Source organism: Nerophis ophidion, linkage group LG06 (assembly GCF_033978795.1).
Source record: "Nerophis ophidion isolate RoL-2023_Sa linkage group LG06, RoL_Noph_v1.0, whole genome shotgun sequence".
In the NCBI taxonomy this organism is placed as follows: domain Eukaryota; kingdom Metazoa; phylum Chordata; class Actinopteri; order Syngnathiformes; family Syngnathidae; genus Nerophis; species Nerophis ophidion.
In genome coordinates this window covers 67,616,865-67,629,796 of record NC_084616.1, presented here as the reverse complement: position 1 = coordinate 67,629,796, position 12,932 = coordinate 67,616,865, and the positions used below count along the sequence as shown (strand labels likewise).

Genomic DNA, 12,932 nt, shown 5'->3' with positions numbered 1-12,932 from the left:
GAATTTGCCAGAGTGTCTGCACATTTTACCGGTGATGCTAAGACAGACATGGCACAGAGATGTATGGATAACCTGCAGATGCATTTGCAACGATTAAGTCAACGAAATCACAAAGGTGAGTTTTGTTGATGTTGTTGACTTATGTGCTAATCAGACATAATTGGTCGCAGCATGACTGCCAGCTAATCGATGCTAACATGCTATGCTAATCGATGCTAACATGCTATTTACGCTAGCTGTATGTACATTTGAAACTAGATACCCACATTTAATGCGAAACGAACACTTACCAATCGACGGATTTAAGTTGCTCCAGTGTCACAAGATGCGAAAGTCCTGATCGTTTGGTCTGCACATTTACCGGCGATGCTAATACGGCAGCCATGCTGTGGGCCACTTCATTAGGTACACCCATGCTATGGCCGAATAGCGTTAATAGCTATTCGCTCAATAGCTTCAATTTCTTCTTCAATTTCGTTTTCGCTATCTGCCTCCATACTCCGACCATCTGTTTCAATACATGCGTTATCTGTTGAATCGCTTAAGCCGCTGAAATCCGAGTCTGAATCCGAGCTAATGTCGCTATATGTTGCTGTGGTAACCGCCATGTTGTTTGTATTGGCAGCCCTGTATGACGTCACAGGGAAATGGACAGTCTCATCGCAAATAGCGAAAATCAAGAACTTTAAAGCTTTTTTTAGGGATATTCCGGGAGGTGTAACATTTTGAAAAAAACTTCGAAAAATAAAACAAGCCACTGGGAACTGATTTTTATTGTTTTTAACCCTTTTGAAATTGTGATAATGTTCCCCTTTAAGAATTTGGTGGCGCATTACTTTTAAAAATGCATCACAACATTCCATTTTTTTCCACTGATTACTACTCACTGCGGACATCCTGAGAGCCAACAAACATAATAAAACATCACTTAATGTACAATGTCTGCTGTCACAAGGATGCCGACTCCGAGGATGTTCATATGTTCCCATCTGAATCTAGAATTAGTCATAATCCTCACAAGGAAAAAGGGGTGGAACCAAACATCTTTTTGTGTATTTTTCACCATTTTTGGGGTCTTAATTGGATGCCAAAGTTGACTAACTCGTCAGATTATGTCTTCATCCTTCGACTATCCAGGTAAGAGCGTTTATTTATGATCTAGAATAAACTTTTGCGAGCTCTGAAGCGTGAGAGCAGCTCATCAGCCGCTGATGTCAACACAGCAGCGCATGCTGTTCGCTCCCTCTGATCACGGCGCCGCTGAAAATAGTTCATCTGCATTAGCACTTTTAATAAAAATATTGCTAATATTTGGTTAATATTCAAGTAAAAAAAATTTAAGTATTTTGGGATGTTTGAAATTATAAGCAGACTTTCATTTACATTTATTTATGTTATTAGAATGCATAAAATAATGTATATCCATTGTCTTTTCTCATAATGATTGTGAATGTTTTTTTTAAAGGTTTATTTGACGTTGATCGGACGTTGTACCGATCCGTTGTGGTGAAGAAGGAGCTGAGCCGGAAGGCAAAGCTCTCAATTTACCGGTCGATCTACGTTCCCATCCTCACCTATGGTCATGAGCTTTGGGTCATGACCGAAAGGATAAGATCACGGGTACAAGCGGCCGAAATGAGTTTCCTCCGCCGTGTGGCGGGGCTCTCCCTTAGAGATAGGGTGAGAAGCTCTGCCATCCGGGAGGAACTCAAAGTATAGCCGCTGCTCCTCCACATCGAGAGGAGCCAGATGAGGTGGTTCGGGCATCTGGTCAGGATGCCACCCGAACGCCTCCCTAGGGAGGTGTTTAGGGCACGTCCAACCGGTAAGAGGCCACGGGGAAGACCCAGGACACGTTGGGAAGATTATGTCTCCCGGCTGGCCTGGGAACGCCTCGGGATCCCCCGGGAAGAGCTAGACGGAGTGGCTGGGGAGAGGGAAGTCTGGGTTTCCCTGCTTAGGCTGTTGCCCCCGCGACCCGACCTCGGATAAGCGGAAGATGATGGATGGATGGTTTATTTGAAATAGGGACATATACAAAAACTAGACATCTGAAACAGTTATCCAATGTATGCATCATAGTGTTTGTAGCCAAAGCTAATTTACAACACTTGTCCCCAACAACAACAACACTGATCCAACAACATTAAAATAGGAAAATAAAAAAAAGAATACGGCAAAGATGAGTCGATAATAATAATAGAAATAATACAAAGTGCAAAGTAGATAAAAGCCAATAATAATAATAGCACAAAGTGCAGACTAGATAAAACAATAGTAAAAATTAGTAAAAAACTAAACATGGGAACTAGGGCTGGGCTATACTGACTGCCTTTTTTTAATACCGCGATATTTTTAGGCCATATCGCGATATACGATATATATTACGATATTTTGCCTTAGCCTTGAATGAACACTTGATGCATATAATCACAGCAGTATGATGATTCTATGTGTCTACATTAAAACATTATTTTTCATACTGCACTAATATATCCTACTTTTACACTTTCATGCAGAGAAGGAAATCACAACTAAGTCAATTTACCAAAACTATTTATTAAAGTTATTAGCAGGTGACTTTTCAAATTATGCTACATATTAGCAGTAATGCTACTTTTGGTAGCAACGCTTGTGCCCCACACTTGACAAATTAAAGTTGTCTATTCGACATATTCCCGCTTGAAGCCGAACTACCGCCAGACGATGGACCCCGTGCTGTTTTTCTTGGGAATTAGTTCTTCCTTCATTTGTTACGAGATCCGCACTTCTTTCTCCGCAACAACCTGCTAGCATCACAGCTAACGTTAGCCACGCCGCGACCTCTCTGCTGGGCGAGGGCGTATACGTATGACGTATGACGTGACAGTAAGTGACGTATGAATGTGCGCCTGCTTGTCTATGAGGAGACACAGGAAAGAGGAGGAGAGTGTAATGCCCGCAGCTGCGTGAGAACGTCTACTCGAATATTACGATATAGTCATTTTGTATATCGCACAGAGACAAACCCGCGTTATATATCGTATATCAATATATCGCCCAGCCCTAATGGGAACACGATTGTTGCTCAACTAGCCATAATTGTATTTGTTTTTTGAAAGTGACAAATGCAGGTATACTTTTCAAAGTGTCAGGTAAAGAGTTCCATAGTTGTGGTCCTTTCATTGAAAAGGCAGTCCGTGCAAAAGATATTCTACGGAATGGAACGCAACAGTTCCCTTTTGACTTTGCCCGGGTGGTAGATCTGGTACCACTTTGCAGTCTTGTAATAGCCTTGCAGAGCAATTGGGGGGCAGAGTTATTCAAGCGAATAAAAAACAGTTTGACTGTGTGTAACAATATTCGATCAGCATTTCCGTTTTCTTGGCATTGAGTTGCAAAAAGTTAGCGGACATCCATTGTTAAATTTCCTTAAGACACGCCTCTAGCTGACTACAATCCGGCGTGTTGGTCTGCTTTAGGGGCATGTAGAGTTGGGTGTCATCAGCATAACAGTGAAAGCCAACACGGTATTTGCGTATGATGTCACCTAGCGGCAGCATACAGATGCTGAAGAGTGCAGGGCCTAGGACCGAACCCTGGGGAACTCCACACGTTACCTTAACATAGTCCGAGGTAACATTGTTATGGGAGACGCACTGCATCCTGTCAGTAAGATAAGAGTTAAACCAAGACCAGGCTAAGTCTGACATACCAATTCGTGTTTTGATACGCTCTAATAAAATATTATGATCGACGGTATCGAAAGCAGCGCTAAGATCGAGGAGCAGCAACATAGATGATGCATCAGAATCCATTGTTAGCAATAGATCATTAGTCATTTTTGCGAGGGCTGTCTCCGTAGAGTGATTTGCCCCGAAACCGGATTGAAAGGTTTCACATAGATTGTTGGACGCTAAGTGTTCATTTAGCTACTCTGCAACAATTTTTTCGAGTAATTTCAAAATAAAGGGAAGGTGAGACACCGGTCGGTAGTTTACCATGAGGTCAGGATCGAGGTTAGGTCTTTTAAGGAGAGGATGAATAACCGCTTTTTTGAATGCTGGGGAACAGTGCCAGAGGAAACAGATACGTTTATAATATTTAGCACTGATGAACCTAATAATACAAAGAGCTCCTTGATAAGTTTCCCAGGAAGTGGGTCAAGTAAACATGTTTGTTTTATTCCATTTACACGTTGTAACAATTCTTCTGATGTTATTTCATCAAAGACAGTGAAACTATTTTGGAGGGCAGTATCCTCCGTATACACACAAAGAATTATTGAATTTATAAAAGTAAAAGCACAACTGAGAGTTAAGCAGTTTCTTATCATCTTAAAACAGCCTAGGTTTACCTCCAGGGTTTTACATATTTTCTTATGTAACTTTTAAAATTCAGATGATAGTCTATGATAATCCCAAATATTTGACTTCAGATAGTTGTTCAATGAGCTCCTCATTAATTTTTATATTCAGGTTTGTTTGAGGCAGCTGTTTTATGGAGAAGCAGACAGAGTTAGTCCTTTTAGTGTTTAGCGTTAAACAGGATGATGCTAGCCAAGATGCTTTTTTGTCTAGTTTAGCATTTAACTTTTCAGCAACTAGAGTACAGGTTTTACCTGATGTATATACGACTGTGTCATCCGCATACATCTGTAAATCTATATCTATGCATTAGGGGTGTAACGGTAGACAAAAATTTTGGTTCGGTACATACCTCGGTTTAGAAGTCACGGTTCGGTTCATTTTCGGTACAGTAAGAAAACATGAAACTATTAATTTTTTGGTTATTTATTTACCAGATTTGGAAACAATGGCTTTATGCTTTTAACATTGGGAACACTATAATAATTATGTCCATGTTAATCCACATTAAACTGCCTCAAGTTGTTGCTCAGATTAAATAAAATGACAAAACTTTTCTTCTACATTTAAAAAGTGCAACATTAAACAGTTTCAAGTCAACTCATAATGCTTAATTTATTACAGCATTTGGGAAGTCTGTAGTTTATTTCTATTATGTAAATGTTATATATTTATCAACATGTGATAGCAGGGACCCTGCCATTCAAACGAGGCTGCTACATTACTACAATGATTAATGTAACTAAAGCTGAAAAAATAGCACAATTGCAATAGGAGAGACTATTCACCCCTGAACACCATGGAGTTCATGTAGGCTTAATGATGCAGTTACTTTATTATATCACTAGCATGCGCACGCACGCACACACACCGCACAATGAGCTAACAGACACACTGCAAAATGAGCTAACGTTACGCTAAAAGTTAATTAGCCTTCACCTCAAGCCAGGACTGCGAGTGAACTGAGCTGTTTTTTGTATCTCGAACGTTGACTGGGAGGTGTTTATTATAATTTGGGGAGAATCCGCTGCTCATCTGCTAAACCCCTATCTGCTCGACACTGAAGCACTGACTACATTTGCTCTGAATACGCACTGCTGATTGGTTGTTACCGCTCTGAATACGCACTGCTGATTGGCTTTTACCGCTATATATGTAAGCAATCAGATGGTTGTTGGGTGAGACAATGCTGGGTGCTGTGTAGGAGATAGAGGCAGAATGGAGCGGAGCAGCTTGTTAAGACTTTAGCTTAGGCGGTTACTTAATTTGTTCGTGTGGAAACTCGTTCGGTACACCTCCGAACCGAACCGGAACCCCCGTACCGAAACGGTTCAATACAAATACACGTACTGTTACACCCCTACTGTGCATACATCTGGTAGGTCATTGATGTATAGACTGAATGGTTTCAATCCCAAGACACTACCCTGAGGTATCCCTGTTCCAATTTTCCGGAAGGAAGATCTCACATTATCAATGGTGACACATTGTTCACAGCCTTTTAGACTCAAACCAGGACAATGACTGTTTGGATAGTTTAATTTAGTTAGTTTTGAAATTAAAATGACATAATTGACTGTATCAAAAGCTTTTTTTACGTCTAGAAATACTGCACCGACACCGACTACTTGTCCTTTGTCAAGGAAATGTTTGATCTTTTCAGTTAAAAAACAAGTGGCAGATTCTGTAGAATGGTTACGTTTGAATCCAAATTGCAGGGTATTCTAATAGTGATTTGTCTCAAGGTGGTGCATTAGTTGTTCCGAAACAATCTTCTCCAGGACTTTAGATAAAACTGGAAGAAGGCTGATAGGTATGTAGTTAGATGTCATTCCAGCATCACCAGATTTTAAAAGTGGTATTACCTGTACAGTTTTCTATCCATTTGGGAATTGCCCAGTTTTAATGGAAATATTAATAAGACGGGGAAGAGGCTGTATAAGGATGCCGCTATATTTTTTAAGAAAAGCTGTGTCTAGGTTATAAATATCCTTTGAGTGTGTGGTGTTTAGGTCATGTAATTTAGGACAGTTGTCTGACTAACCTCCTTGAGCTGAAATGAGCTGTCTTGTTTATCAGTTATGTCTGTTATTTGGTCATCATTAGTCATACAAGAGAAACCCGAGGAAAGGTTTTTGACAGATTCTATAAAAAATGTATTGAACTCATTTGAGACTTGTGTACAATCAGTAATGATGGCGTCTCCTACTTTAAGTTTATATTGGGTTTGGGTTTGGGTTTAATAAGCTATGTAGTAGTTTCCGGATCATTTTGCCATTTCCTTTGGCCTCTAATATAGCATGTGGATGTAATAGTTTGATTGGGACATTCTGAGCTGTTTAACTACTTGATTACGCAAACCTTTAAATATTTACAAATTGGTGTCACTACGGGTTATGATAAAAGTTTTTAAGGTATAATTTCTCTTTATCATTAATATCCGGATATCATCATTAATCCATGGTAACTGAAATTTTCTGTGGGATTTTTTTCGCTTTCTAATAAATTCATCAATAATGTGTCCGATAGTAGACATTAGCTGATTACAACAGGCATGTACTTGGTCATGTTGTTGGAGCTCGTCCCGATTAATACCCTTTATTTCGTTTTCAAATGCAGTTGTTGATTGGCGAGGGATCTCAAGTTTAAAAGTTTTCTGATCTTGACTTTTAAACGTTGTATCAATAGGCAAAATTCCAAAAGAAGAGCAGTTCCCTTGTAAGTTTTCTGCTACGAATGTGTACGTCCAAGTTGGAGTCATGAAGCCTTTCTAGATTTCCAAACTGTCAGCACCTGTATTGATAAGGCCATTCTCTCGTAAAAGGATCAATCTAATTGGCATAATTCAAACCATGGTTAAAAAGAGCCGTGCCCTCACAAAGAGCATCTTGACTCCCTGAATACCATCAATCCGCGTGTGATCTTAAATACATTGTCAAGCTTTGTTGTACTTATCTAAAATGTCGCCTTTTTTATTTAAAAATACTATTTGTTAAAAGTGTTGGTCATCTGACCTCAAAATAATTAGTTACAGTTTCAAATTACTTCACCCGAAACGTAATTGAGTTAGCAACTCGGTTACCTCATTGTAAGAGTACTTAATTACGTAATTTTATACCCCATAACATATTTAACATCAGAGATTTTTATATTTGCTCATTGAAGAATAAAAACACAATATACATTATTTGAGAAGATTTGGCATCTATCTGAACCCTGTGCCAAATGTGCCATATGATATAAATAGCAATAAAAATGTATGAAAATTGAATAATCTGTAAAGTAACAATATTCAATATTGAAAGTACAAAACCCGATATGTTACCAACAATTTTAACTTGGGCAAAAAAACACACAGGAACATCTGGCCTTTAAAGGGGAACTGCATGTTTTTTCGTTCACAATCATAATGAAAGACATGACGACGGATGGATTTAAAAAAGAAAAATGCATTCGAAGTAATAAACGTAAATCAAGTCCGCTCTTAGCTGCTGAAAGCCACAAAAGCGTGAATGCCCTTGAAGCATGCATATTGCAATTTATCGACGCTGGAAAATTTACCGACTTTAATTTTCATTTATCGTTGGTTTAATTGATTTATAGAATATCAGCCCGGACCTATGGCGCTAATTAAACTATTGGCTTCGGAATTCAGCTTGAAATATTTTTAGACATGTGCTAACTAACAAAGATGACTACTTAATTTAAAATTAGTTATTTATACCGTAACTGTGTTCATAATGCTGTTACAAAAATAATAATTACAGTGGAAATGAAGAAATTAAAACGGTGCTTTGATAAAAAGACAATAATTGTTACTAAAATCTAAATATTTGTTAATACCTGAATATACTGGACACGCACAGACACTTAAGTTTCTTTTCATATGTGGTCTTTGGTGGTACCCCGGCTTTACAACATATTCTATTCATCCTTGGCTGAATGGGGTAGCTGTTAAACCATTTATAAGTTAGCAACTGTTTTAGTGTTCTATATTGTATATTATTATATTAATGTAAATGTTGTCTGTGCTTTCTGTTACTATTTGTATTACAATGAGATGTGTGGAGTAAATGTATGGTCCTATTTTTTTTCACTTGACTGAAAGAAATTGGATTTGCGGTGATTTTAGTCAAACCTAGCCGTTGCCTGGCTGGTTGGGAAAGATTAATCCCTGTTTGAATTTTCTGATCAGACTTTTTGATGTTGCATGACTATAACTATGGTGTTTTTTTGCTCACCACAGCTGCTAACGTGCTGCTTTCTGAGCAAGGCGAGGTCAAGCTGGCAGATTTTGGCGTGGCAGGCCAGCTTACCGACACCCAGATCAAGCGCAACACCTTTGTGGGCACGCCCTTCTGGATGGCTCCTGAAGTCATTAAACAGTCTGCATACGACTCTAAGGTGAGGAAAGCCTGTCAGATATGACTTTGCTAATGTGGACAAAACATGGTAAGTATCTGTGCTGGTTTAATGTACAGTGGAATCTTAAATGTCAAACACAATCCAAATCCCCAGGGGAAAGACACAACTGCCTACTGTGGTGTACCCTTGTTATTTAAGTGGCATGTTTTTATTTTGAAGGCCTGACTTTACAGTAGAGCTGCACGATTATGGCCAAAATAATAATCACAAATATTTTTCTCAGTATTGAAATCAAGATTATTAATCACAATCAATCATTATGTCAGGTAAAGCATAGTGTTTCCAATCGGTTGGCATTTAACTTGCAATAATTGGGTCCTGCAGGTGGGAGGATGTGTGTGAATGTGGTGTCAAGTAATTTCAATCAATCAATCAGTACACGTTTACTTATATAGCCCTTAATCACAAAGATGATGCATGAACCACATCAACATCCTCTGATCCCACATCAGGGCAAGAAAAAAAACTCAAGCCAATGGGAACAACGAGAAACAATGGAAGGGACCGCAGATGTTGGGACCCCCCGCCCTCATGGGTAACAGGTGCAATGGATGCCGAGTAGATACGGGTGATAACGTGAGAGTCCAGTCTATAATGGGCCAGCAGGGGATCCTCGTGTGTGTAGACAAGTCAGCAGCGCAGAGACGTCACCAAATGATGCACAGAGGAGTGGTTCCAACTTGGAACAGCTCGCACCTCCTTCGACGATACAGATCCGTGGCCACCTGATAAGGAGGGCAGAGCAGAAAAAAGAGAGACGGTAGATCAACTCGTCTATAAAGGGGTCTATTTTAATAATTAAAGTACCAATGATTGTCACACACACACTAGGTGAGGCAAAATTATTCTCTGCGTTTGACCCATCACCCTTGATCACCCCCCTGGGAAGTGAGGGGAGTAGTGAGCAGCAGCGGTGGCTGCGCCCGGGAATCATTTTGGGGGATTTAACCCCCAATTCCAACCCTTGATGCTTAGTGCCAAGCAGGGAGGTAATGGGTCCCATTTTTATAGTATTTGGTCTAAAGGCTAGAGTGTATAAATAAGTTTTAAGATGGGACTTAAATGCTTCTACCGAGGTAGCATTTCTCACTGTTACCGGTAGGGAATTCTAGAGTACTGGATTGAGCCCAAATAAAAAACACTATCGCCCGCATACTTTTTTCGGGCTATGGGAATCACTATTAGGCCGGAGTTCTTTGATTGCAGATTTCTGGACAGGATATATACTATCATACAATCAGCAAGATCGAATGGAGCTAGACCGTGTAGTATTTTATACATAAGTAGCAAAACCTTAAAGTTGCATCTTACAGTAAGTGCACAGGAAGCCAGTGCAGGTGAACCAATATATAGGCATAATATGATCAAACTTTCTTGTTCTTGTCAAAAGTCTAGCAGATGCATTTTGTACCAACTGTAATTTTTTTAATGCTAGACATAGGGAGATCCAGTACAGTAATCTGGAATGAGATAGTCTAATAAAAGGGTTAATAATTTTTATGCATATATTTAAAGACAAATCTTTGTGGTTTTGTTCATAATTAGTATTAGCATTTAATATTTTTTTCATTCCATGAAGCCTTCAACTCTATTTATCCATTGTTTTTTTTTTTTTAAATAAAATATTTTAATGGTAATACTAACCGGAGGGAATTTTATTGCAGTTAATCATCATTGCAACATTACTTAGAAGTAGTCTGCTAAGAATAAGCCTGATTGCCCGCCAAGTGCTTGAGCCCGTACTAAGTCTGCAACCAAACAGGACGTCACGTGCAACCCAGATACAGAAAAAATGGTAACATTTGATTTTACGTGAATCGATATTCATTAGTGCCAACGGAATTTGATCGGTAACAATAAAGGTACTTAATTCAGTACCCAGCCTTATTTGGGTGGAAGTGTAGCAACATGTCTTGTGTGCCTTTCAGGCTGATATCTGGTCTCTGGGAATAACTGCTATTGAGCTGGCGAAAGGCGAGCCGCCTCACTCGGAGCTCCATCCTATGAAGGTTTTGTTTCTCATCCCAAAGAACAACCCCCCAACCCTGGAGGGAAACTACAGCAAGCCACTCAAAGAGTTTGTTGAAGCCTGCCTCAACAAAGAGCCCAGTTTTGTAAGTACGCCTATCAGGTCAAGATGTGTACCTTCAGCCTGTTATTGAGAATCTGGCCTGTTTCATTCCTGCAGAGGCCAACTGCCAAAGAGCTGCTGAAGCATAAGCTAATTGTACGCCATGCTAAGAAGACATCCTACTTAACTGAACTGGTAGACAAGTACAAACGCTGGAAGGCTGACCAGTCCAGAACCACAGAATCCAGTTCTGATGAGTCTGATTCGTAAGCATTGTTTGCGATACTTAATAAGATTGAATGGACGTTGAAGTTTGCATGTGTGAATGTCTGCATTGTGCCTTGCCATTTAGTGACAACCAGTCCAGTGTGTGCCCTGCAGTCAGCTGGAGTTTATCCAGTTCATCCGTGGCCCTGTACAGGATAATGAATGAATGTGTGATGTTGCTTGACATGACAGCATGTTTGTTTGTACGACAGGGAGCAGGACGGGCAGGCTTCAGGCGGAAACGACTTTGGCAGCGACGACTGGATCTTCACCATCCGGGAGAAAGACCCTAAGAAGCTGCAAAATGGAGAGGGACAGTTGGGGGCGACAGAGCAGGTGTTGTACATTAGCAGCTCGATGAAAAGGACATTTGTTGATTTTCCACATTGCCTACTTTTAGTTTATTTGTGCTGTACTTTCTCTCACCTTCTGTTTATTTGCAGATGATAGACATTCCAAAGAGGCCTTATTCACAGAACCTGTCCACAGTCATTTCTCCGGCATTCGCAGAGGTAAACTTTTCAACCTGTAATAAACTAAATAGCCACAACTAAATACCAGGAACCATTTAACTCAACATCAAATGCAATAGAGGAAATAAGTATTTGGTGCCCTGCTTTTTTGGTTTGTTTTTTAAACGACACTTTCCGGCCTGCATACTGTGTTGTTATTGGAGCTTTCACTAACCTAAGGACAGACGTTTAAGGCAGTGGTTCTCAACCTTTTTTCAGTGATGTACCCCCTGTGAACATTTTTTTAATTCAAGTACCCCCGAATCAGAGCAGAGCATTTTTGGTTGAAAAAAAGAGATAAAGAAGTAAAATACAGCACTATGTCATCAGTTTCTGATTAATTAAATTGTATAAAAGTGCAAAATATTGCTCATTTGTAGTGGTCTTTCTTGAACTATTTGGAAAAAAAGATAAAAATAAACAAGTGATTCAATTATAAAGATTTATACACAAAGAAGTAATCATCAACTTAAAGTGCCCTTTCTGGGGATTGTAATAGAGATCCATCTGAATTAATGAACTTAATTCTAAACATTTCTTCACAAAAAAATAAATCTTTAACATAAATCTTTATGGAACATGTCCACAAAAAATCTAGCTGTCAACACTGAATGTTGCATTGTTGCATATCTTTTCACAGTTTATGAACTTTCATTCATATTTTGTTGAAGTATTATTCAATAAATATATTTGTGAATTGTTGCTATTTTTAGAATATTTAAAAAAAATCTCATGCCCCTTGGCATGCCTTCTAATACCCCCAGGGGTACGCGTACCCCCATTTGAGAACCACTGGTTTTAGGGATCAATCTAATTGAGGGATCGGCAACCATGTTGCCCCCTTTTTGACAAGGACAACTCCAGACTAGTCCGAAAGACGTAAAACAACATATTTTTATAAACATTTGAATCTTTTTACATTTAACTTTACTAGCAAAACACATGTTTCCATGCAGAATAAACTAATTTTCTTGAGATTTTTCTCTTTTTGGAATAAATGTATGGTTATTTATTCAAGGGAGATTTACACACTCTTTGTAAAGAGGTTAACATATACAATCTGCAGGGATCTAGTAATTGTACGTGTTAAATATGTATTCCCTACAATATGTGGTGAATACCTACAATTACTACTCTGTGTTTAATTCCCAGCTGAAGTCCAGGCAGGAACAGGTAAGCCGGAACCCTTTGGTCCTTGATGACTTGAAGGAGTCCATCCTGCGGGCGGAAGAGGCTTACCCCGGCATTACCGATTCCCTGGTGGCTCACATGGTCCACAGGCTTCAGAGGTACGAACATGTCCCGTTAGAA

At 39.4% G+C, this 12,932-nt stretch overlaps 1 protein-coding gene across 4 annotated transcripts in view; it reads left to right on the top strand.

The window, feature by feature from the left end:
• LOC133555154 (serine/threonine-protein kinase 24-like) overlaps positions 1 to 12,932 on the top strand; it is a 38,726-nt gene that overhangs the window by 19,001 nt on the left and 6,793 nt on the right. For all 4 annotated transcript variants that reach the window (XM_061904680.1, XM_061904679.1, XM_061904678.1 and 1 more), the window contains 6 exons: positions 8,593 to 8,750; positions 10,700 to 10,885; positions 10,960 to 11,108; positions 11,322 to 11,445; positions 11,553 to 11,621; positions 12,774 to 12,910. In XM_061904680.1, coding sequence (XP_061760664.1) covers positions 8,593 to 8,750; positions 10,700 to 10,885; positions 10,960 to 11,108; positions 11,322 to 11,445; positions 11,553 to 11,621; positions 12,774 to 12,910 — 823 coding nt within the window. The remainder of the gene's footprint in view (positions 1 to 8,592; positions 8,751 to 10,699; positions 10,886 to 10,959; positions 11,109 to 11,321; positions 11,446 to 11,552; positions 11,622 to 12,773; positions 12,911 to 12,932) is intronic.